We start from the raw sequence: 22,140 nt of genomic DNA on the forward strand, positions 1-22,140 counted from the left end.
AAAAAAGCCTTAAGGTCTCTTCTCTTGTTTCAAAGTTAAAAAAAATTATAATAATAAAAAAAGAAACCTTTGATGACGACAATGCTCTGAAAAAGCCTTTATTGTTACTGAAGTACAAAAAAACACTTGACTTTATTTTCATCTTGTTTTAAGTTTCTTGATTGCTCTGTGATCAGCATCCACGCGTTCTCCCGCCACGCCGCCGCCGCCCTTCGCATCAAGATCCTCAAGAAGCCGGAGCTGCTGTTGCTTAGCGACGGCGAGCGCCCACAAACAGCGCTCCAGCCTTTGGGGCGTCCAATCAGGCTGAGGGTCCGCTGAGAAAGGGGGAAAAAAAAAAAGAAAAAGGTTCAGCAAACGACGTCAGAAAGAGAACATAAGACAAAAAAGCTGAGATACAGTTCATGTAAAAAGTCTTTATAAGTGAAATTTTGAACCTTGGTTCAGTCTTTTGGTCATGTCCACCATCTTGTCCAGGTAGAGCTTGTAGTGTTTGGCTGTATACTGGATGGGTTTGAGGCCTGGCACGCTTCCCAGCGCTTCGTCCGACATGAACGCCGCCCGATCGGGAGCCGCCGCAGCCAACACAGCTGCAAAAAAAAAAAAAAAAAAAACACACACACAACATGGACGCCACTTTTTTTCTTCTTGCCATGGTGCAATTGGCTCGTTTTAGGACCGGATCTGCCTGATCCTGCTGGACCAACGGCGAGCATGTTTGCCGACAGACCTGACGCGGTGGCCGGACCGACTCCTTTCAGCGAGCTGAGTTCGGTGATGGCCGCAGCCACGTCGGGCAGGAGGCTGAAGGCCTTTCGGGAACATCTGGCCACCGCGTCCTCGCTGTTGGAAGACGCCAGCTGCTGCAGGCGAGGCCTGAACTTCCCCCTCTGCCCGACAAGGACGCAACTGAGGTGCTGTGTGTGTGTGTTTTTGTTCCAGGTTGATATGTTGTTCAATTGCAGGAGGAGCAACTTACAGTGAGCTTCCACTCCATCAGCTTGACCGCCTCTGCCAGTGTGACATGTTTATCATCACCTCGACTTGAGATGACAGTGGGCAGCTCCTCTTGGTACCTGAGTGCACACAACACTCGGATCACTTCCATTGACACGCACACACATTTTCATTGCAGTCAGTTATTATTATTATTTTTTTTACCACTTGTCAAGGTGAAGAAGCTTCCCAGGTTTTTTGCTCTTGCTTTTGGCTTCCACAACGTCCCAATATTTACTTTCAACTTTCCTCCATGTGGCTGGATGCTCGCACTCAAAAAGTCCACTCATGGCCGCACAAAACAGCTAACAGCATCGTCTGAAAATCAACATAGACCTCCACAATGTATCACGGCGCTGTTAATTAAGTTTGTTTACACAATATAACTCATAATCGGCCACACGGCACTCACACAAACCTAGTGAAGATAGTTATGTGACGTTTCCGCATGACTTGGGCCGAAGTCTCGCGAGAGTATCGTTCCACTATTATTTCCGGCAATGCTAGCAAACGTAAACGGTCAGCATGTTTGCTAACGTTAGCGCGTGGTGTTTTTTCATTGTTTGCTGTCTTGTACCTCAAATAATGTAATCATTTCGCAGTTCGGTTATTATTTGTAGTGTTCGTGAGGCTGAGTTAGTCTCGCGTGCGTTTGCTGGGTGTAGCCACCTAGCATTAGCATCCCAGTGCAGCAATCTTCATGGAAATGCAGAGTTGAGCTATTTCCAGACACAGGACCTCAAACTCTAAACATGAAGGTAAGTGTGTCACAATACAAAAAAAAGTGGCCAAACATGCCGGGTTATTATACTAGGACAAACGTGCAGTTCGGTATATTATTATCAAAAGTAACACTTAAGTTGAGACCTCGTTTTTAATGGGATACTAATCATAACAGTGTACTGAATAGACACAATAAACAACACGTACCACCAGAAAAGTTGCCAAACTTTTTTAGGTATATATATATATATACATACATAAACCTAGTTTCAATACATGTTTAACAAGAAGGAACTTAAGTTGAACTAACTTTAATATTTAAAGCGCCATGGTGCAAGTGGTTAGCACATCTGCCTCACAGTTATAAGGCTGGGGGTTCGAATCTGGGGTTCAGTTTTTATGTTTTCCTTTCTCTTATGTGTGTTTGCTGCCACTATTCCAATTCCTAGGATAGAAAATAGGAGGGCATGAAGTGGATTCTGAGCTGCTGTACAAGTTGAAGAGGTCAGCGGTCCTTGGCCAAGTTGGTAATGTATACTGCTACTTACTGTCTTTAAATACACATAGTTCTTCATTCGGCTGGGCAATATGGCTGTTAAAAAACAATTTCAACGATTTCAATAACCTTTTCCCTTTCGTTTAGAGAGCGAAAATGATTTTAACATTATTCAAAATAAATTGTAGTTTTTCCTTTCAAGGATTTTCTTTGTCAGTATAACCAACAAACTTTTTTTCATAAGAATGTACTTATCAATAACTACAAAAATAATATAAAATACAGTAAACCTCAACATTTTTTGCCCGGCACTTGTTATGATAATTTTTTATTCCTATTAGCCATTTTCTGAAAACCTTGTCTATAAGTTTGAGTTTTTTTGATGCTCAGGCCAAAGCAATAAAAGTATTACTTTGTCGCCATCTGGTGGAATTGTGGTGTTTTTTTGAATCGGTGGTCTTAGAATGGACCTCATGTACCTAAAGTAAAAGGTCTACATTTACAATTTGCCTGTATTCCCTAATGTTTATTATTGTGTGTGTGTAAATGGCAAAAAGTACCGAATGTAGTCATTTATGTAACATAAGAGTTATGGTTGTGTACATGGTAGATGCATGGTGTTAGTGACCAAATGAAATCGGTAAGATGTCACTGTATTTGGCAAAATCCCGTGATTTCTGCAGGAACATGGAGAAGATGTCCCGGGTCACCACAGCCCTGGGCAGCAGCGCCGTCAGCGGTCGAACCATGTTCTGCCACTTGGACGCCCCCGCCAACGCCATCAGCGTGTGCCGCGACGCCACGCAGGTGGTGGTGGCCGGCCGCAACATCTTCAAGATCTACGCGCTGGAGGAGGAGCAGTTCGTGGAGAAGCTGAATCTGCGCGTGGGCCGCAAGCCCTCGCTCAACCTCAGCTGCGCCGACGTCATGTGGCACCAGGTGGAGGAGAACCTGCTGGCCACCGCCGCCACCAACGGCGCGGTGGTGACGTGGAACCTGGGCAAGCCGTCCCGCAACAAGCAGGACCAGCTGTTTACCGAGCACAAGCGCACCGTCAACAAGGTGTGCTTCCATCCCACCGAGGGGTACATGCTGCTGAGTGGCTCGCAGGACGGATTCATGAAGTGCTTTGACCTGCGCAAGAAGGAGTCTGTTAGCACGTTCTCAGGTAGTTAGCATCAAAGCTACAGTTGAACCCGTGTTAGCTGCAGGGTATATGTACATGGGTCTGGTAGAAGAAGTTTTAAACATGGATTTAAAAGTTGGCTACTTATTTCATCCGCGTGCGGCATAACAGCTATCAGCTGCTGCACCGTGTTTGCTTTGCTGCCCATTGAAATATTTCCCACGGTTGGTTAATTGTATTCTATGAAACGGAACTGAAACTTTTTGTCTTGCAGGTCAGTCGGAGAGTGTGCGCGACGTCCAGTTCAGCATGAAGGATTATTTCACCTTCGCCGCTTCTTTCGAGAACGGAAACGTCCAGCTGTGGGACATCCGGCGGCCCGACCGCTACGAGCGAATGTTCACCGCCCACACGGGCCCGGTGTTCTGCTGCGACTGGCATCCCGACGACAGGTAAAGTACGCTTTCTGTTTCATATATATATATATATATATTACTTTTTTTTTTTTATACAATTTTCTTTAAATGAATTAATGATTAAATAAATAAAAAGAGAGACCAAAGGTAGATGAAAGTTTTTAAAATTGCCCTAAAAATGTCCAAAAAGGAAGAAGAAAAGCAACAACTAAAAAAACTACCATGAAATGTCTTTGGAATTGCCAAAAATGTCAGAGAATTTAATCTAAAAGGCAGAAACGTAAACGTTCAAAAAGTAACCATTAAAATGGTCAAAAAAACAAAAGTCCAAAGGCAGGAAATGACCATAAAATGTCTTTGGATTTGCCCCCCAAAAAGTCAAAAAATGTATTTAAAGAAAAGCAGAAAATAAAAAGTTCAAGAAGCAACTATAAAATGTCTAAAGCAAAAGAAGAAATCTAAAAAATTACCATAAAATTGCCCTAAAATATCAGAAAATTGATAGCAAAAAGGCAGATTTTTTTTTCAAAAAATAGCCATAAAATGTCCGTAAAGCAAAAGCAGAAAATGACCATGAAATTGCCAAATATGTCTGAGAATTGAAAAAAAAAAAAAAAGAAAGGCAGAAAAGAAAACGTTCAAGAAGTACCTATATAATGTCTAAAAACAAACGAAGAAATACAAAAAAATACCATGAAATGTCCAAAAAGGGAAGCATAAAATTGCCATAATATGTCCATAAAATTACCAAAAATGTCAGATGTCAGAAAAGTCTAAAAATGTAAAATAAATAAATAAAATGCAGCAACCACAAAAAATGCACACACAAAAAAAAACGGAAGACGAAAGGTCGAAGAAAATGAACTGGATGCTGCATATTTTTGTGTTATGGTGCATCTCTAAATAGCTCTTGGACCCTCATCACATTAGACACCGTTCAAATCATAAAGGTCAAATGTTTTGTAGCTCCTGAAGATTTTTTTTGTTATTCATTTGTCCTAAAATGTCTCTTTTGACAGAAAAGGTCACTGACCCCTGGTCTAACATTTTTGATTGACTTCCACTTCAGGGGCTGGTTGGCCACAGGCGGCCGAGACAAAATGGTGAAGGTGTGGGACATGACCACAAACCGGGCCAAAGAAATCTACTGCGTCCAAACCATCGCCTCGGTGGCGCGAGTCAAGTGGCGTCCGGAGTGCAAGTTCCACCTGGCCACCTGCTCCATGATGGTGGATCACAACATTTACGTGTGGGACGTGCGCCGGCCTTTCATCCCCTTCGCCACCTTCGAGGAGCACAAGGACGTGACCACGGGCATCGTGTGGCGCCACCAGCACGACCCGCACTTCCTGCTCTCGGGCTCCAAGGACAGCACGCTGTACCAGCACATGTTCAAGGACGCCACGCGGCCCGTGGACAAGGCCAACCCCGAGGGCCTGTGCTTCGGCCTGTTCGGCGACCTGGCCTTCGCCGCCAAGGAGAGCCTGATCAGCGGCGACGCGAACAGGAAGCCTTACCCCGGGGGCGACCGGCGCTACCCCATCTTCTTCTTTAAGAAGCCGGATCCGACGGAACAGTTTGCGCACGTGTCGAGCGCTCTCAGCGTCTTCGAGACGGACTTGGACAGCAACCGCATGGATTGGTTCGTTAAGACGGCGCAACTCTACCTCCTCGGCGGCAAGCCGTTCGCCGAGCTGTGCGAGCACAACGCCAAGGTGGCCCGTGAGCTCAAGAGACCGCAGGTACGACAACTCTGTCGATGGTCGAATAATTCTATTCATTTAAAAAAAAAAAAAAATTGTCGATTTTTATAGTTACTTTATAAACATTTTCTTTACTGTTTTTTATTAAAATACATTTGCTGACTTTTTGGGCAATTTTGTGTACATTTTATAGTAATTTTGGGAATTTCTTATTTTGCAATTTTTTTTATTGTTTCTTTTTGGACATTTTATTTCATACTTCTTCTTAAATAAATGTTTTGACTTTTTGGGCAATTTGGGGTATTTAGTTTTTGGACATTTTATAGTTACGTTTTGAACATTTTATTTTCTGCCTTTTTTTATTCAGTTCTGACTTTTTTGTTAGTTTTATGGCCATTTTGTGGTATTTTCCTGCTTCACCTGGTCCTTTTTGGACATTTTTTGTCACTTTTTTACTTTACTTTTTTTGCTAGCAACTTAAACATTTGAACTCTGACAATTTCTGAATATTTAATTATTCTTTTTTTTTTTTCAAATCTAAATCATGAATTCATTTAAAGAATGTTATCTAAAAAAAAAAGATGCATATGTAAAAAAATAAAATAAAATAATAATAATAATCTACTAATTAAGAGCCACATGTAACTCCAGAGCTATAGGTTGCAGACCCCTGGGTTAGCCAATTAACTGCCAGCCAGCCAACTGCCAGCCACAGCATTTGCTGGCGCCCACATCACTCACCAGGCGTGGCCCCGCCTTTTAAAACCTTTCCAAATCTAAGAGACTTGAGTAGAATGTGAGGATGGCAACCCCTAGTGGAGAAACCACTCAATAACCCTTAGCAATTTTATTTGACCGTCACTCACAGGTTTCCACAACATGGACCATGCTGAGAATCATGTTCTCCGACCCAGCAAACATCACCACTTCCGGTCCCAACCACAGTAAACTTGGCACCTTACCACTAATGAACAGGTACGTCTACGTTTGCGACAATTCGCTGTGCTCTTGCTCGTACCCGCTAATTGAGGCAAGAAACGACCTTCGGCGCGGTCAGCTTCAGTATGAAGGAGATCGGATCCGGCATGGGCAATGACGGCAGGCTGGAGCGCAACAAAAGCGACGCCAGGCAGGACAACATCCACTTGGAGCCTGAAAACATCAGCAATAACAATGAAGGTGAGGCAAGGAAGGAACAATTCACGGGGGTGTAACTTGATGACATTTTTGGTCAGGGTTGGGAAAAGTGCCTGTAAATAGTGACCACATTTTGTGGCGTTTGTCTTCAGAAAACGAGGAGACGGAAGGCAGCGAGGGCCAAGCCGAGTACATGTTTGGTGACGCCGAGCTGGATGACGACGATCTTTATTCGATGGAACATGACAACCAAACAGGTCGGTCTCATATTCCTTACTCGCCGATGATCCCGGATGGGGAAAAACCCGCGGCCGAAACGCCGCATGCTCAAGTTTACGTGTCGGGTCCTAGCAGAGGAACAGGAATGCACGCTCCCCCAGGAAGCCTTCCAGCTGCGCCACGACATCCTGGACAACCCGTCGGCCCCCGAGCACCTTCAGCAGGACAAGGCGGACTCGCCGCACGTCAGCGGCAACGAGGCCGAGGTCACGTGCCTGACGCCCATCGAGTCCTTCTCGCTCATCTCCATCTCGCAGCCGCTCTTCGCGCCCGACCTGCCCGCCAGCTTCTTCTGCCCCATCGTGCGCGAGATGCTCAGCTACTACGCCGAGAAGGGCGACGTGCAGATGGCCGTGTCGGTGCTCATCGTCTTGGGGGAGCGCATCCGGAAAGAGATTGATGACCTGACACAGGTGGAGACGCTGATTTATAAGGGCAAGCCTTGAGGTGTCCCTCTGGGATCAATCTTGAGTCCACTTTTTTTCCCTTTTTGATTAATGACCTTGCCTTATTTTTTCAGACTGTTCTTTTTAATTATATATTGATATTTACACCTTAAAGCCTTCCTCTTCCAATCCAATATTTACAACATGACTGGAACACCCTCGTAACGTAATTTTTTTTTACGACACATAAGTAAAATGAGCAGAAATTTGGCTCACTATTGCAAATGTGATATCCAAGTCATTTCTGAATATTTTTTTTACTTGCGACCACTTAACATGTTGAGGCATCAGACCTATCCATACATTTATAGTTTTTATTTATATATTTGTTTTTGATGCCCTCTATGCACAATAAAAGCAATATTGTCCTAAAAGCGCAACTAACTATCATCTGTATTTATAAAACACATTTAAAAAAAACATTGGAATATTAATGCATGTGCGCACTAATCACAGGCCTGAGCTCTCGATCCCGAAGAATGGAAGCACATAAGTCAGCTTATCCAAAAATGATAATTAACTCTCTAGCGCCATCTGGTGTATTATGGCTTTTATGACTCTAAAGTCAATTTTTCCCCCCTTACGTTTAGTTGATGCCCCAGTGAAGGGATAAATTGCGTAATTGTGGGAAATGCACTATACCGCATCAGGTTTACAGTGCATTAAAAAAAAAACATGACAAATTATGATTCATAATGGAAGTCAATGGGCCAAAATTTGGACTTTTATACGCATGTGTACAATAAAAATGTGTTTCCCACATAATAATGACTAGTAATTTTGGACGGTGCAATTTTGAACTTCAACATGTTTTGGACTATTGGGTGCAATTTCAGCTCACTCAATTATTTTTTTTCTCACATGCTTTTGATGTTAATATTAATATGAATAAAAAGCAAAAAGCCCCAAATATGACTTTTTCCTTACGAGGCTAATAAACCAACCAATATGTTTTCACTGGCTGCTCCTTGTGAACACTTCCCCCAGCTCTGATTGCACTTTGCGATTTTAGGAGCACTGGTACATGTCCTACATCGACCTGCTGCAGCGCTTCGAGTTGTGGAACGTGTCCAACGAGGTGATCAAGTTGAGTACGTGCAGCGCCATCACCTGCCTGAATCAGACCTCCACCACGCTGCACATCAACTGCAGCAACTGCAAACGGCCCATGAACAACAGGGGCTGGATTTGTGACAGGTAGTGGAATTTTTATTTTTTTTGGGGGGGGGGCGGTATATAATACACGTGGGATTGAACCTGTTTCTGAAATGTTTGCGTTGTGTAGGTGCCACCAGTGCGCCAGCGTGTGCGCAGTGTGCCACCACGTGGTCAAGGGGCTGTTTGTGTGGTGTCAGGGCTGCAGTCACGGCGGCCACCTGGAGCACATCATCAACTGGCTCAAGAGCAGCCCGCACTGCCCCGCCGGGTGTGGACATCTGTGTGAGTACACCTGAGAGTTCAACGCGGACGAGGCTAGTGATCAATCACCTGCATACACACGCACACACACATACACACAAACCAATAAGACCTCATCCTTCCTTTAGTGGAGGCTTTTCTCACGCCTGGTGCTGGTTTCCTTTCATGCTAAGACTGAAGGAACAATCAACAATTGTGATTACGCTTGTACTTGAATGTTCGGATTTGTATATAAACAGATGTGATTTCAGAATATTTTTCCCAGACAACTGTACATTTGACATCACATTTGTGTAAGAAGAGCAGAATCAACCGGTGTCTGAACTTGCATCTTTCTATGCAATACGCAAATACACATTGAATGGAAAACTGAAATTTGTCAACTTTTGATTTGGAGTCAATGATTTTTTAATTATATTTTTTAATTGCATTTTTGGGGGGGAAATACAGCATCAATATGATGGGATTATATTTCAAACACGTTACTTGGTACTTATAAACACTAGCATTGAACAGTTTTAAATATCAATGAAAGGAAGAGTCAATCATTTGAAATAACTTTAATTTTTAAGTAACAATACTTTCACAATGCTGGAAGAATGTTGTTTTTTCAAAGAAAACATTCAGCAGGACATTTACAAAACCACAGCATTTTCCTAACATACACAGACGGGCAAGCTCATTTGTAGATGAGGTGGGGGTGAAAAAACAAAATAAAAACCTGCATATATGTATCATGTAAAAATAAATAAATGATATATTATTATAAATGTAATTGTTTAGATTTGCCACATCGCTGTTTAATAGAATGTATTTGTACGTTTTTAATTTAACTTTTTTTTTGCATTTTATTAAAATATTTTCATTATTACCCAATTAGTCAAATTGATTTTAAAATGGGGTATTCAATCAATGCATTATTTTAATTACAAAATTGATGCTTGTTTTTAAAATTGTAATAATTTAATCAAATAAAAACTGTAAAATAGTTTTAGTTTTTATTTTCTGTTAAAAAATATAATAACAGTATTTTTTTTTTTTTTTTTAAATAACAGTATTCTTAAATTATTTTGTTGATTATCTGATTACCAATTATTTAATCATAAAAATGTAAACTGGTTTATTTTCCTAATTTTGTATTTTATGTGGAATTGTTTAACACAGGAAATATATTTATTTTTGCGTGAAAGTAAGAACAATTCAATTAAAAAAAATCAGAATCAACCAATTTTATTATTACAAGAAAATAGAGGAAGAAAATGGCAAAATGAAAGCACTAACTTGATACTGTACACTTGAAAATGTACTGTCAACCCTCAGTAGGCGAGATTCAAGAACGGAGCAGGGCCGTGTGTGGGCCCGCGGGCCATCCTTTGCACGCACTACAGTCGAGAACCACGTTGACCAACGCAAGCACACGAGCACAAGCGTGTGAGGGTCGCGTCTGGCGAGCTCCCGTCCACCGGGTGGGTTGCGTCTGGCCTGGTCTCCCTCGACATAGTTTAGGGTGGTCATCTCACCCTCCGTCATTCATGCAGAAGCCACTGTGACAAAGAATCAGATGTCGGACGGGCAACAAGTCAGCAAATAATTCAAATGTGAAAAGTTGAAGCAAAATGTCCGCCTCGAAGCTTGGCAGTGATCGTTTTCCCGTAAAATGTAGTCGCGCTCAATCGCTGACACCCACGTCACTCACCAGTCAGACACGCTCAAGTTACAGATACTACAGTTGAATATGAGGATACCAGCCCCTTTTTCATGACCGTCCGTCATAATGACGGCATCACTTTTATGGTTTTACTAACCTGGAAGGATTAAGGCCTTTCCCAACTGTCGGCCACTTTTTCAGGCGCGCTAAGTCGCCTCAGACTCTGAAGCACAGTTTGCAAGGTGTTCGCTGTTCGGATGAAAGAGTCGGCGTCAGAGGACTCGACACTGAACCGCGTTCCAGACGTGCGACTTCATTCGGTGACGGTCTTACCCAGTTCTTCATCGTACAAGTTGAGTTTTTCCGCAAGCTCGGATGCGTGTGTGGGAAAGCAGGCAGCTGCAAAATAAAATCTCGTAAGGCTCATCAAATTAAAACACAAATGTTACATCAATATGTACAATGGTTTGTGTTACTAATATTATCCATTTTTATTGTTTACAAGAAATCAAATATACATTTCAGTTAACTCATTTGCTCCCAAAAACTTATAAATATGTTCTCTTTTAAATGTTTTAAGTGTCCCAAAGACATATTTATATGTTTTTTTTTTTAATGCGAGAGCATACAGAAGGCTTTGATGCAGCCTCTCAACTGCAAAGGACAGTTGAAGAAATGGTAGTTATTACACAAACGGCCAGCAGGTGGCAGCAGAGCAAAAATAGATCAACCATGTTGGGGAAAAAAAGCTCTTTTTCCCCTGTGTTTTAAACAGATTTGTGAATAATGATGAAACTTAAGTTATATTCTAATTGCTACAAAACAGAAACAGAAAGAAATATATATATATATATATATATATATATATATATATATATATTCTTTTGGTAGGTTCCATGTTTTTATAGCAATAGAACACAATATTCTGTGAGCCTTGCAAAATCAAGTAAAACAGCCGAGAAGAGCGAAGGGGCTTGCTTCAGTGAAAATGGCTGGAAGTGAACGAGTTAATCAATTTTGGGGGAAATTACAGGACACTTGCTAATAATGTGAACGTTCAGCGGACGTGCCGATACAAAATGTCTTTCCCGGCCACTCACCTGCGTCACTTTTGCTCTGAACGCCGTTTAATAAGGCGAGCAGTTCCGAGCAACTCGCTCGGGCCTTGGCCAAGGTGGCGTTCATGTCCTGGGTCAGCCGGTGGTTCTCCACCAGCTCGCCGTGCACCCTCGTCCAGGCCATCTTGTCCTCGATCAGGCATCCCTCCATCACCGTGCGCAGCTCCTTCTCCTGCGACACCTGACTCTGCAGGCCCTCCGCTTCTTCGCAGCGCTTACGTGGAGCACAAAAAGCACAAGGTGAGTGGAAAACACTTGATATGCTTTTTGTCACTTTTTTTTTTTTTTTTTTGATGGCGTCCCGGTGGGATTTTGCCGATGTTAAATATGCGCCCGTAGCGTTACTTTGTGCAGCTGAATGGCCATCTCCTGCATCTCGGCCTCCAGCTGGTCAGCGTAAGACTGCTCCAGTGCGTCACTGGGAGGTCGAGCGCTGCTGTGCCATCTCGCGATAGCTGACGTCATCTTGCGCTTCGGCCCAAATAACCTGCAAAGTCCCAAAGTTATTTTTCTTCAATAACTTGGATTTTGAGATTTATCCATGAAAAAATACGGATTTTTTTTCTCGATCAGATTTTTTTATTGTGTGTCCTTTAGTTATTGTTCTTTAACTCATTCACTCGCGGCCATTTTCACTGAAGCAACCCCCTTCGCTCCCGGCTGTTTTACTGGATTTTGACAGATTTTTTGCAGCAAGGCCCACAGAAGATTGTGTTCTATTGTTATAAAAACGTGGAACCTACCAAAAGAAAGATTAAAGTCTCTTCTTTCTCTCTGTTTCCGTTTTGCAGCAATTAGCATTAGAATGTAGCCAAGTTTAATCATTTTTCACAAACCTGTGGGGAAAATTGCTTTTTGCAACATGGACGTACAGAAAAAAATGAGGGTGAATTCAGAATTAGCACAACAAATATCTAGAAAATTTTACTTACATCTCTGATTAAAATGAAAAATAGTTTTAAAAAAAAAAAGTGTTGACCTGTGTTATTTTTTTCAAAATTATTCAGCCTTACACTGCATCTATTTGTACTTTTTTTGTTTTTGTTGAACTGGTGTACTTAAGCAGGCCCTTACGTGATGCCAATCTCCTTCAGGTCATTCTCTGTCAGGGTGAGAAAAATACGTAGATCGATGTCTTGCTCTTCAAGTAAAGGAAGGTACTTTGAGAAGCCGAGTTGTTCCAGGAATTCGGCCAGATCCTACAAGAAGAAAGAAAAAAAAAAAAAGGTAAGACATTTTAGACTTTGTGCAACAACTGAAGAAAACAAAACGCTGACATGCCTTTGGACCACCGTAGGATGCGACGACATGCGAGCACGCGTCGCTGCCGCCGTGGCGACTTTTTCCTTTGGGGTGATGAGCCTTGATTACGCGGCGCGAGCTACTCTTTTTGCACTGGTCCGAGTCCTGGCAGGGAGAGCGTCGGTGAGAGACGAGGACGCGACGTCCGTTGCGGACGGCTTGCGCGGCGTCGGGCTCACCTCGTTGCTCTCCACGGAACCGTCCCAGCCGATCACGTGAGGCAAACCTTCGCTGCTGCTACTGCTGCTCCTCATGGTGGGCATGTCGCTGTCGAAGAACGGACTCTCGTCTGCGCACACATTTTTTTTTGCTACTCAAACGACTGGACCGCAATATTACCCGCATTGACCCCCACAGCAGATGACCTCTGACCTCTGCTGCTGTTGCTGTTGCTCTGCCCGTCCAGCTCGTTGATGGGCGAGGTCACGTCGCGATAGCGGATGCCGTCGCTCTGTCCGCCGAACGTCGCGGCGCGAGGCTCTGACATAAAAAAAAAAAACAAAATGGCAGCCTCCACATAAAGCGTCGTCATCTCAAGCGCGGCGTTTACCGATCGGTCCTCCGGTCCGGCCGCCGCCGCTTCCAACTCGGAACTTGGCGATGGCCTGCGGCCCGTCGTGGATGCTGACGCCTTTCGCTCGGCTGCGGCTTGCTCGCGGCCTCGGCGGGGCGCTGTCGGAATCCTCGGAGGAGCTGAGGTCTTCAAAGTGGCCTGACGAGTGCCAGCGGACAAATGTGAGGTTTCCACATTGAAACGAATAGAAGGGCCATTGAGGCCGCTACCTGTTTTGTTCCTCGGACAGCGCGAGTCAATGAGGCTGGCGATTTTGGTGTAACCGTATAACATGGCGAGGGCTCGGGCCGTCTCTCCTTTGGCGTTGCGCTCGTCTGCTTTCACCTTCTGCCGGCGTATTCAACAAACATAAAAGCAGGACTCGCGTTGGCCTTTACATTTCAAATTCGACCCAGTCATTTTCTTTACAATACGTTTTATCCATTAGTCTAAACAAGGTACTCTGATTAATATTGCGTTTATGGTATACGAGTTAAGCGGCAAAATCCAGCTGTTTTATCCATCTGGGGGGGGGGGGGGGGGGCATTTTGTCACCAAAACTGCAAAAATTCAAAATAAATAAATAAATGACTAAAAGTGAAAATAAAAACTGATAAATAAATACAAGTAAAAATATAAAGACTAAAAACAAATGTAAAAATAAATGTCGAAATAAATACAAAAACAAATACGTAAATATAATTAAATATCAAAGAATAAATAAAATCGCTCGTCCTGGCAGAGCGTCTGCAGCATGACATAAATAAATGTGAGAGCAGAGCGTTTTTATTTATTCATTGATATATTTATTTTTCTATTTATTTGGACTTTTATTTTTTGAATCTCGTTTTTATTTTATTTTTACTTGTATTTATTTAGGGATATATTTTTGTGTTTGTTTTTATTTCCATTTATATATTTTTTATATCCGTTTTTATTTTCACTTTTAGTCATTTATTTAGTCAATTATGTATTTTTAATTTGGGCAGTTTTGGTCCTCCATACATTGCAGCCATAACAGACAACAAATATTTAGGGTGCCTTCACCCTTAAAAAAATAAAATAAAAATGGGGGCCCTGGTGTGACGACCACCGAGGTGGACTACTTAAGGTCCTCACGTGATCGAGCAGGTACTGAACGATGATTTCGTGTCCGGAGGCGGCAGCCTCCATCAGTGGAGTAAATCCAAACCCAGGCTCTCTGTGGGAGAGTAAAGCAAGGACGAAAACCAAGAACAGTGTCATAACGAGAGCTGCACTGTATGGTAATTATATAGAATGCATCCCCAACTGAATCAACACATTTGTACCTGACATTGGCATCTGCGTTATTATCAAGCAGAAATTTCACCATCTGCTGGTGACCTGTGCTCGTACAATGGAGCAAAGCAGTCCAGCCCCGACCGTCTTTCACCTCCAACTCAGCACCTTGCTTTTGGAAACAAAAAGAACATATTTTGACTTGGCCATGATCAAAAGGGGCGGGGCGGGGCGGGGATCAATTTGCTGTCAGTTTTGTACTTGGAGCAGAAAGTAGGCGATGCTTTCATTCCCACAAGTGGCAGCCAGCATCAGAGGTGTCTGCCCTTTGGCAGTGGCGGCGTTGACGTTCACGCCAGCCTCCAGCAGGAGGTTGGCGATGTTGTCGTGGCCGATGTACGACGCGTACATCAGGGGCGTCCATCCTCCCACGTTCTTCCCGTTCAGGTCCACCTCGCGCCTGCAGAAAGAACAACCGACAGTTGTATTCACTTGTTCTTGTCAACTTCACTGATTTGAGGAATTTTGTAGCATACGATACGTTTGAGAGGTCTTGTGCTGCTACAACAACCAAGCAGCATACGAAGTGAGCGTCGTCCGTCACCTTTTGATGCATTCTGCCACCACGTCGTACTGTCCGATGGAGCAGGCGGTGTGCAAGTCCAGAGGGACGTCCAGCTCCTCGGCACTCACCAGGGACTCTCCCAGCCACAGGGAGAGACTGGCGCCCAGTTGCTCGGACTCACTAGCCTCGTCGCTTAGCTCCGACATTGTCTTCTTCTTTGTCAAATGTTTAAAAAAAAAAAAAAAAAAATTAAAACACGAAGCGAAAATGACACCTCGACAACAGTTCTGAGACCAAGTTAGCTAGCTTAAACTTGGTTTTTAAACAGTCTGTCACCTACCAAGTAACGACTTAGGTCTTCAGTGGTCTAACTTTATACTAAAGTATGTCATGTAGCCAAAAGTAATGACAAAAAATGACATTTTATTTTGTTTCTCGCGGCTAGAACTTTTCTTATGTTGTGTATGCGCTAGTGCAGAAGCCCCGCCTTTTCCGGTTCTTCATATTTAACGGAAGTGACGCATTGAAATATTTGGTTACTGTACTTGAGTGCATTTTTGAGATGTCGACGAATATTTTAAATGCTGCCATGTTGACAAAACAATTACTAGATCACCTTATTCTTTTAATATATTCTGTGCATCGTCATTTTACCTAGTTGTAATTCATTATGTTCTGAGTCCAAAAGTAACGAAACGGTTATTTAATTAGATAATGTAATTATAATTCTTAAATTATACAATAAAAAGAAGAAAAAAAAATATATATTATCATTATTAATTTAGGAGAGAGGTATCAGAACAGATTGACAAAGATATAGGGGACTTACAAGGTGAAAATGCAGTTGTTATGCCAACATGGAGGAATGTGAGCATTAACGACAATGACACAACAGATTCAGAGAAGCAAGATATTCCCCATCCATGGCATTATTTAATATAATTGTTTGGTAAGGTCATCTCCAAGAATGATTTGTGGTGAATGCATTTTGTCGTGCCAGCCTAAAAAAAAAAAAAAAAACTGCTTCTGGCATGTCATAAAAAAATAAGAATCCAATTTTAGTGTAAAAACACAAACAAGTAAATGATTTTTTTTTTAGTTGTAATATCATTAGCTTCACAAACAACAGTTTACAAAACTATTTAAATTGGACAATCCGATATTTTAACACAAAACACAAAATTATAAAAAGTTGAAGCGAAACTCCTCTTTCGACGCAGTGAACACAAAGGCAGACGTTTCTGGACACGCCTTCGGGTTTGCGTCCTGAACTTCAGTTGGCGTCCCGTTCTCCTCTTTGGTTTCAGCTCTCCGATGAAACAAAGATTTTTTAGGCGACTCCGACTTCATTTGGACCCGAGCGGATGTAAGTTCTGGTAAGTAAGAGGGAGGGAAATAATCAAAACGGCTGTCATGTAACATCGCACAAAGATCACGTTACGTTATTATCCACCATTTTGGAGGAGTTTGAACTGCTTGCTCTTCTCTTCTTCCATTTTTTCCCTGTAGTCTCCCGCCATGGCCCTCATCACCTGCCTCTTCTTGATCAGAGGCGCTTTGGAGCTGCGCAGTGTTTTGAGTGCACGAGACGCGTCCTCCCCTGCACAGAAAATATACCTTAAATGTCCGCCAACACAGCACCACAAAGTTATGGTCAATCACTGATGTAGTGTGCTAAAAAAAACACCTCAAAAATTACAAACACAATAAAAATAATAATAATTCTAATCTCATCTCATGCGGATCAATGCATCTGAACTTTATACTTTTTTTTTTTTTTGCCCATATATAACCCATTTGTGCGAAATGCCTAATACGATACAATTTATATCCAGTGCTCACTCTGCTTTGGCGTGGCCTTCTGTGACTTCATCCCCAGTTCCAGCTGCTCGGTACACCAGTCCAGTTGCCTTTTAAACTGCTCTTCTGCACTCTGAACGACACACGATCACATCAAATCGACACAGTGAAGTGCTCGGTGCCGATTATTTTTCGATGTAAAAACATTTCAGCAAACACTAACCAACTCTGTACTCTCAGCTGCTCGACTCCCTTGAGTTGCACTTTTCTCTTGAGGCGCCTCAGTGATGCCAGTTGCTTTTTTCTTTCCAGATTTATTCTTTTTCTTCGTTTTTGACTGTGCAGGCTGTTCATGCGGTGTACTAACCTCTGGCGCAGTAGATGAACTGTCATCTTGGATTCCTGAAGTCTGCGCTGCCATGTTGTCTCCACATGCGTCAGGGTTGAGATTTTGTCCAGTATTTATTTTTGGGATTTAAATTTTATTTTATTTTATTTGAAGTTGTTGTCACGGTGAGTTCAGAAGTGCTTGGTAATTGATGTGACTTCAGCATCTGTTTAAAGTAAACACACGCATACCCGGCCTTGAAAATGTGGCACCAGTCGCAGTTACACATTGTGTTAGTAACGCAATGCCAACCGGACCATTTTCATGAATTTATAAACCCGCGGACGCCCGAACAGGACGTAAGAAAATGGTCTGTTCTCCTAAAAGATGACGTTTGGTCACCCTAATTTAGCATCAAAACTTGTTCAAAACACAAATATCAGTGCATATTTTCATGACTGCAAACGAGCAGAAGTACCTACAATATGACTCGAGCACCATTTCACTCGTATGAAATGTTTACAACAGTGTGTTCATCTCGGCCAATACTCAGTCAGACACACGAAAATTTCATTAAAAACACGCTTTAAAACATTCAGATTTTCGATTCATGCCGTCTGAAACTTACCACGGGTGTCACGCCAAACAACGTCCGTGAAGGAACATTTCTACAACCGTACAACACTTCCGGCTGCATCATGGTTTTTTTCTTTGTTTTTTGTTTTTTTGCCTAGATCATGTTTATGTGACCCAAATGTTTGGTCTGAATATTTTTTTAAACAATTTATGAACCAACTTTGGTTACTCTTATCGTGTGTGTTTTTTATTTTTACAAATCCGACTACAGGCCAGCGTGGATTTGATTAATAATGACAGAAGCTACTTATTCCACATCTAAATGTCAACAAACAAAAGCGGAGGAAATGGCAAATAACGAACTCGGTAAGGCAGACGGTTCAGGGTTTATTAACAATTGTTTTTGTTTTTTTGTTTTTACCAGTTCTTTTTTTTACCAAACAAAAACAACACGCAATAAGGTATGGCAAGTAATTATGTAATGGCGCCACACAGGTACTGTACTCCAGTATCTTCTCAATTTTAAAACTGTGAACACAATACACACAATAAACAAATAATAGGGTTTGTAGATAAAGTTTGATTACAAAACCTTTTCTTTTTTTTTAAGTTTTAGGACATGTATATTATACACACACATAACTGCATGAAATTGTATGGTTACGAATACTGTATGAAAGGAAACGTTTGGAAGGGCGGGCTCTTTTGTCCTTTCAGCCAATCATATGTCGACTACTGTTGCCTTTGAGCCAATCACGAGGTTCAAAGGCGGGTACTCTGACGCTGTAAATCCAGCGCTTGTGACCGTTGAGCAGCAGTCAGTGTATCGACGTCAACAGACAAGGCACCGGTCAACTTCTCGGAAGGCAGACAAACGTAAGTGAAGGTCCACACGCTCTCGCTTTTTAAATCGCGTTATCGGTTTTAATGCTGTTTTTAATGTAAGATTATTTATTTGTCCGTTTTACACGTTGGTGTTCTTAACTCATTTGTAGTATGTCTTTTGTCAACAATACGGTGCGCGCGCGCGCGCCATAGCAACTAGCAAGGAGGCTAAAGCTAACTTTTGTTTTCTAAAAATAAAAAAGACCCATTCAAACAAGGCTACTCTAATTTGGTTTTTGAGTGCGAGAAGCTTTGTTTTAAACTATACATTGCGTATGAGGAGGGAGTGGATTTTTGAGTTAAAACAAAAATCCCCTCATAGCTACATGGCGCCATTTTGCTCACTTAAAAGCGAAACGTTGGCTCAGGACGGAACGTGCGTGACTGCCTTGTGCATCTTAATGGTGCCACTTCTTTTATGAGCTTAACCTCTATCCCTAACCCACATTTACTTTTAATTGTCTATACGGGTTACTGACTAGCGGCGCTGTTGTTCTTTTTCGCGCTTATTTTGGTCGCGGGAACGCAATGACTTAATTGGCGCCATTATTAATTTATTTTTTTAATCCAAACCATTGTGGGCTAACTTGATTGCTTTTTTTTTTTTTTTTAATAGTTAAACCAGTGACTAATGGCTCGTACCAAGCAGACTGCTCGTAAATCCACCGGAGGAAAGGCTCCCAGGAAGCAGCTGGCCACAAAGGCCGCCAGGAAGAGCGCGCCTTCCACCGGTGGAGTCAAGAAGCCCCACAGATACAGGTACAACCCCCCCCCCCCTCCTTTTTTTTTATTTTTTATTTTACATAAGGCAAAACGCGAGGGTGTTCATAAAAGTTTCCTATTCTTCTACTAGGCCTGGCACCGTCGCCCTGCGTGAGATCCGTCGGTACCAGAAGTCAACCGAGCTGCTCATCAGGAAGCTTCCTTTCCAGCGTCTGGTCAGGGAGATCGCGCAGGATTTCAAGACGGACCTGCGGTTTCAGAGCGCAGCCATCGGAGCCCTGCAGGTCGGTTTCATTTGCTTCTGGATTGGGGGGGGGGGGGTGTAAACTGTCCCAGTAGTGATTGTTTTTACTTGCACTTTCAGGAGGCCAGCGAGGCTTACTTGGTGGGTCTGTTTGAGGACACCAACCTGTGCGCTATCCACGCCAAGAGGGTGACCATCATGCCGAAGGATATCCAACTGGCCAGGCGAATCAGGGGGGAGCGTGCATAACTTTTGGTGTGTGTTTTAATAGTTGGGGGGGGGGGGGTAGATGAGTTTGACTGGTTTTGTAAATTGTGACCGTTACAAAAATGTTTTAGCTCCCAGTTTGTCACATTTCTTTTTTTTTACTTTCCCTCTGTTATTCACAATAGTAGTGCTTCATGTTCATATGATACACTTTTGAATCTCTGTCTTTTTTTTTTTCTCTTGGCAATTAGATTGTGACTTTTGTTATCCTGTGTGTGCATGTCATGGGGTTTCTTCCTGTAAATAAACTTTCCACTACCTCAACTGAAATGTTTTGTTATTGGCCCACAAATATTTAAGTTGCCTTCAATGGGTGTAACAGGCCAGAGATCCAAAAGTTTGACTTAAAAATGTTGGTACTGTAAAAATGAAATGGGCATTATTTTTGATAGGCAAGCCATTTTAATCACTGTCAGTCTACACAATTTCAAGTGTGCAGAGAGAAAAAATAAATATGCACAAACAGCCTTGCAATGTTAGTCAAGGCAATGGCGGTGCAGCATCTGCATTTAAAGGTGCGGATGGATGAGCAAGTTTAGCAATACAGTACAGACCATTAATTGCAGTCTTATATTAGAAGCAAATTTAATGGATTTGGTGTAAAGGTTGAACATGCTACATGGCTTTTGGTAGCAACTATCTTGAAATTTGGAGTACAGAACACTTTTAAACATTTAAGTTGAGCAAGAAATCAATATTTTCCCTCTTGTCATATTTAATGCTCATTCCAACTGCAAATACAAAAGCAATGTGACAATTTCCACACACAAAGTTGCCAGAAAGTCCACTTCAACCTAAATAAAAAAATAATTTTGAAAATGGAATAATTCCACAATGATGCGTCTTGTCACATTGCTAACAATAGTATAAAACAATATATATACATCCCAGACGTATTCATTTTTTCTCATTTTCTTCATCCGGGAGCAATCCCGGTAGTTGCTGATAAAGTTCCTTCTTCAACAGTACGTCAACGTCCGACTCTTCTCTCAGGACGCACCACAGCAGGAAGCCCGCCGAGATGGTACTGATGAGGACCACTCTCCACAGGGGGTTTTGGTCCTGGCTTCCCAGGGAGCGCTCCACGCTCCAAACCCTGTGACTGGCCCTGCTGGTGGAGAAGCGAACGGGCTCGTCTTGCCCCTCCACTTGGGCATCTTCGGGTTTATTTGGCTTGGCCAGCAGCTGATGGCTCATGGAAAGAGCCCGCACACTGTTGACAAAAACACATTTTATGATAGACGGTAACATTTCAGAATCGCTGCTTTTCAGGAAATGAAAATGCATTAGGTTGTTGGACGCACTCACATTAATTGTACAGTACTTAACAAAAAGCAAACACGTGTTATATTATATATTTCGAAGCGATTTCAAAAGGTTTTACAGCCAGCCATGAGTGACACAATAAACAGTAAAGCGGACTAAGCAGCACCGTGGAAATTAATCTGCACTCCACTATAAATGTTTAATCAAACAGTCTTATTCGAACGTTTCTAACTGAACTATTTGTCATTCGTTTTTGCTTTAAAAAAAAAAACACCCAAGTGGAGGGAGGATATTATGATATTATTATGCACTCACCTCATGCTTGCATTAGTGTGACGAATTAACGTTGACATCCCACGACTGAGAGTTTTGCTTGATAAACCAGTGAAAACGTGCGACATTGCAGCAAACATTTTGCGCAAATTGTCATTTTAGGACGCACAGGTCGATGAAAGCGGACAGTTTGCGTATCCTTACAACACAGGTCATGTAATGCAGAGTTGTACGACCGAGAATTCCTTCCGACGCGACGCAATGGCTTGCCCCATAATTGTTCCCACCAAGCATGAGACTGTAGTTCCTTGTTCTGTTTTTTTTTAATCTATTGTTATTGTTTTCGCTAATATATAATAATGAGAAATAAACTCAAGAGTTTTATTTTATAGATGGATGGATAGTGAACGATTCTGTGGTTTGAAATGAATACATTTCCTTTTATTTGTGTTGCCTCTGTTTATTCCATCTTTTGTTGAAACAATTGTCTTAACATTTGAAAAGTAATTGTTACGGGTTATGTATCGTTTATTGCAAAAAAATGTAATAGAAAACGTAATCGGTAAGAATTTTTCATTTGTATACAGGCTT

General features: G+C 42.2%; 7 protein-coding genes across 14 annotated transcripts in view; 3 read left to right on the top strand and 4 right to left on the bottom strand.

Annotated features, from left to right (window-relative positions):
- Nucleotides 1-715, top strand: part of rhbdl1 (rhomboid, veinlet-like 1 (Drosophila)) — a 45,955-nt gene extending 45,240 nt beyond the window's left edge. The window contains exon 10 of the mRNA XM_086063832.1: nt 677-715. The gene's annotated coding sequence lies outside the window, so the exon portion shown is untranslated. The remainder of the gene's footprint in view (nt 1-676) is intronic.
- Nucleotides 83-1,444, bottom strand: LOC147156408 (uncharacterized). Of its 2 annotated transcripts, none has more exons than XM_086063835.1 (6): nt 1,415-1,444; nt 1,162-1,314; nt 980-1,076; nt 731-890; nt 438-590; nt 83-317 (listed from the first exon to the last, which is right to left on the bottom strand). In XM_086063835.1, exons 2-6 carry the CDS (start codon nt 1,284-1,286, stop codon nt 139-141), a joined length of 714 nt encoding a protein of 237 aa, XP_085919961.1. In that variant the 5' UTR covers nt 1,287-1,314; nt 1,415-1,444; the 3' UTR covers nt 83-138. The 2 variants fall into 2 exon arrangements, with proteins under 2 accessions (XP_085919961.1, XP_085919960.1); XM_086063834.1 differs by having other exon boundaries at nt 1,409-1,444.
- On the top strand, nt 771-13,040 carry wdr24 (WD repeat domain 24). 5 transcript variants are annotated; one of them, XM_086063824.1, is made up of 12 exons: nt 771-1,754; nt 2,169-2,246; nt 2,899-3,383; nt 3,616-3,793; nt 4,827-5,499; nt 6,329-6,435; nt 6,518-6,639; nt 6,750-6,854; nt 6,952-7,289; nt 8,335-8,519; nt 8,608-8,762; nt 12,602-13,040. In XM_086063824.1, exons 3-12 carry the CDS (start codon nt 2,903-2,905, stop codon nt 12,619-12,621), a joined length of 2,364 nt encoding a protein of 787 aa, XP_085919950.1. In that variant the 5' UTR covers nt 771-1,754; nt 2,169-2,246; nt 2,899-2,902; the 3' UTR covers nt 12,622-13,040. The 5 variants fall into 5 exon arrangements, with proteins under 5 accessions (XP_085919950.1, XP_085919952.1, XP_085919949.1 ...); XM_086063823.1 differs by having other exon boundaries at nt 780-1,754; nt 2,169-2,242; nt 6,949-7,289; nt 12,602-12,822; XM_086063822.1 differs by having other exon boundaries at nt 783-1,754; nt 6,949-7,289; nt 12,602-12,821.
- anks3 (ankyrin repeat and sterile alpha motif domain containing 3) lies at nt 9,287-15,690 on the bottom strand. Of its 2 annotated transcripts, none has more exons than XM_086063827.1 (16): nt 15,528-15,690; nt 15,227-15,399; nt 14,884-15,082; nt 14,673-14,794; nt 14,482-14,563; nt 13,593-13,710; nt 13,360-13,521; nt 13,182-13,289; nt 12,989-13,098; nt 12,789-12,914; nt 12,582-12,706; nt 11,853-11,994; nt 11,490-11,721; nt 10,723-10,788; nt 10,547-10,638; nt 9,287-10,285 (listed from the first exon to the last, which is right to left on the bottom strand). In XM_086063827.1, exons 2-15 carry the CDS (start codon nt 15,391-15,393, stop codon nt 10,556-10,558), a joined length of 1,842 nt encoding a protein of 613 aa, XP_085919953.1. In that variant the 5' UTR covers nt 15,394-15,399; nt 15,528-15,690; the 3' UTR covers nt 9,287-10,285; nt 10,547-10,555. The 2 variants fall into 2 exon arrangements, with proteins under 2 accessions (XP_085919953.1, XP_085919954.1); XM_086063828.1 differs by having other exon boundaries at nt 15,227-15,402.
- Nucleotides 15,691-16,084: 394 nt separating this feature from the next.
- Nucleotides 16,085-17,976, bottom strand: c20h8orf33 (chromosome 20 C8orf33 homolog). Of its 2 annotated transcripts, none has more exons than XM_086063836.1 (5): nt 17,944-17,976; nt 17,211-17,541; nt 17,030-17,120; nt 16,641-16,787; nt 16,085-16,560 (listed from the first exon to the last, which is right to left on the bottom strand). In XM_086063836.1, exons 2-5 carry the CDS (start codon nt 17,406-17,408, stop codon nt 16,370-16,372), a joined length of 627 nt encoding a protein of 208 aa, XP_085919962.1. In that variant the 5' UTR covers nt 17,409-17,541; nt 17,944-17,976; the 3' UTR covers nt 16,085-16,369. The 2 variants fall into 2 exon arrangements, with proteins under 2 accessions (XP_085919962.1, XP_085919963.1); XM_086063837.1 differs by lacking the exon at nt 17,944-17,976 and adding an exon at nt 17,798-17,939.
- A 684-nt stretch (nt 17,977-18,660) lies between these two features.
- h3f3d (H3 histone, family 3D) lies at nt 18,661-20,274 on the top strand. Its single transcript, XM_086065030.1, has 4 exons — nt 18,661-18,767; nt 19,393-19,535; nt 19,630-19,783; nt 19,864-20,274. The coding sequence occupies exons 2-4, from the start codon at nt 19,408-19,410 to the stop codon at nt 19,990-19,992; spliced, it is 411 nt and encodes a 136-aa protein (XP_085921156.1). The 5' UTR covers nt 18,661-18,767; nt 19,393-19,407; the 3' UTR covers nt 19,993-20,274.
- A 129-nt stretch (nt 20,275-20,403) lies between these two features.
- uqcc4 (ubiquinol-cytochrome c reductase complex assembly factor 4) lies at nt 20,404-21,783 on the bottom strand. Its single transcript, XM_086065029.1, has 2 exons — nt 21,592-21,783; nt 20,404-21,223 (listed from the first exon to the last, which is right to left on the bottom strand). The coding sequence occupies exons 1-2, from the start codon at nt 21,687-21,689 to the stop codon at nt 20,908-20,910; spliced, it is 414 nt and encodes a 137-aa protein (XP_085921155.1). The 5' UTR covers nt 21,690-21,783; the 3' UTR covers nt 20,404-20,907.
- Nucleotides 21,784-22,140: the final 357 nt, after the last annotated feature.

This window comes from Leptonotus elevatus, chromosome 20 (genome assembly GCF_054856555.1).
Source record: "Leptonotus elevatus isolate MCC_2025b chromosome 20, RoL_Lele_1.0, whole genome shotgun sequence".
Taxonomy (NCBI): Eukaryota; Metazoa; Chordata; class Actinopteri; order Syngnathiformes; family Syngnathidae; genus Leptonotus; species Leptonotus elevatus.

Coding starts and splice junctions, on each gene's coding strand:
- h3f3d (XM_086065030.1), top strand. CDS start 19,408: ATGGCTCGTACCAAGCAGACTGCTCGTAAATCCACCGGAGGAAAGGCT. Junction 19,536..19,629: donor AAGAAGCCCCACAGATACAG/GTACAACCCCCC, acceptor TTCTTCTACTAG/GCCTGGCACCGTCGCCCTGC. Junction 19,784..19,863: donor CAGCCATCGGAGCCCTGCAG/GTCGGTTTCATT, acceptor TTGCACTTTCAG/GAGGCCAGCGAGGCTTACTT.
- wdr24 (XM_086063823.1), top strand. CDS start 2,903: ATGGAGAAGATGTCCCGGGTCACCACAGCCCTGGGCAGCAGCGCCGTC. Junction 3,384..3,615: donor GTCTGTTAGCACGTTCTCAG/GTAGTTAGCATC, acceptor TTTGTCTTGCAG/GTCAGTCGGAGAGTGTGCGC. Junction 6,855..6,948: donor GGAACATGACAACCAAACAG/GTCGGTCTCATA, acceptor GTCGGGTCCTAG/CAGAGGAACAGGAATGCACG.
- anks3 (XM_086063827.1), bottom strand. CDS start 15,393: ATGTCGGAGCTAAGCGACGAGGCTAGTGAGTCCGAGCAACTGGGCGCC. Junction 13,290..13,359: donor CCGGACCGGAGGACCGATCG/GTAAACGCCGCG, acceptor TTTTTATGTCAG/AGCCTCGCGCCGCGACGTTC. Junction 11,722..11,852: donor TGGCCATTCAGCTGCACAAA/GTAACGCTACGG, acceptor GCTCCACGTAAG/CGCTGCGAAGAAGCGGAGGG.
- LOC147156408 (XM_086063835.1), bottom strand. CDS start 1,286: ATGAGTGGACTTTTTGAGTGCGAGCATCCAGCCACATGGAGGAAAGTT. Junction 1,077..1,161: donor CTTCTTCACCTTGACAAGTG/GTAAAAAAAATA, acceptor GTGTGCACTCAG/GTACCAAGAGGAGCTGCCCA. Junction 318..437: donor GACCAAAAGACTGAACCAAG/GTTCAAAATTTC, acceptor CCCCTTTCTCAG/CGGACCCTCAGCCTGATTGG.
- c20h8orf33 (XM_086063836.1), bottom strand. CDS start 17,408: ATGGCAGCGCAGACTTCAGGAATCCAAGATGACAGTTCATCTACTGCG. Junction 16,788..17,029: donor GAAGGCCACGCCAAAGCAGA/GTGAGCACTGGA, acceptor TTTTCTGTGCAG/GGGAGGACGCGTCTCGTGCA. Junction 16,561..16,640: donor GTTCAAACTCCTCCAAAATG/GTGGATAATAAC, acceptor CTTACTTACCAG/AACTTACATCCGCTCGGGTC.
- uqcc4 (XM_086065029.1), bottom strand. CDS start 21,689: ATGTTTGCTGCAATGTCGCACGTTTTCACTGGTTTATCAAGCAAAACT. Junction 21,224..21,591: donor CACACTAATGCAAGCATGAG/GTGAGTGCATAA, acceptor TTTTGTCAACAG/TGTGCGGGCTCTTTCCATGA.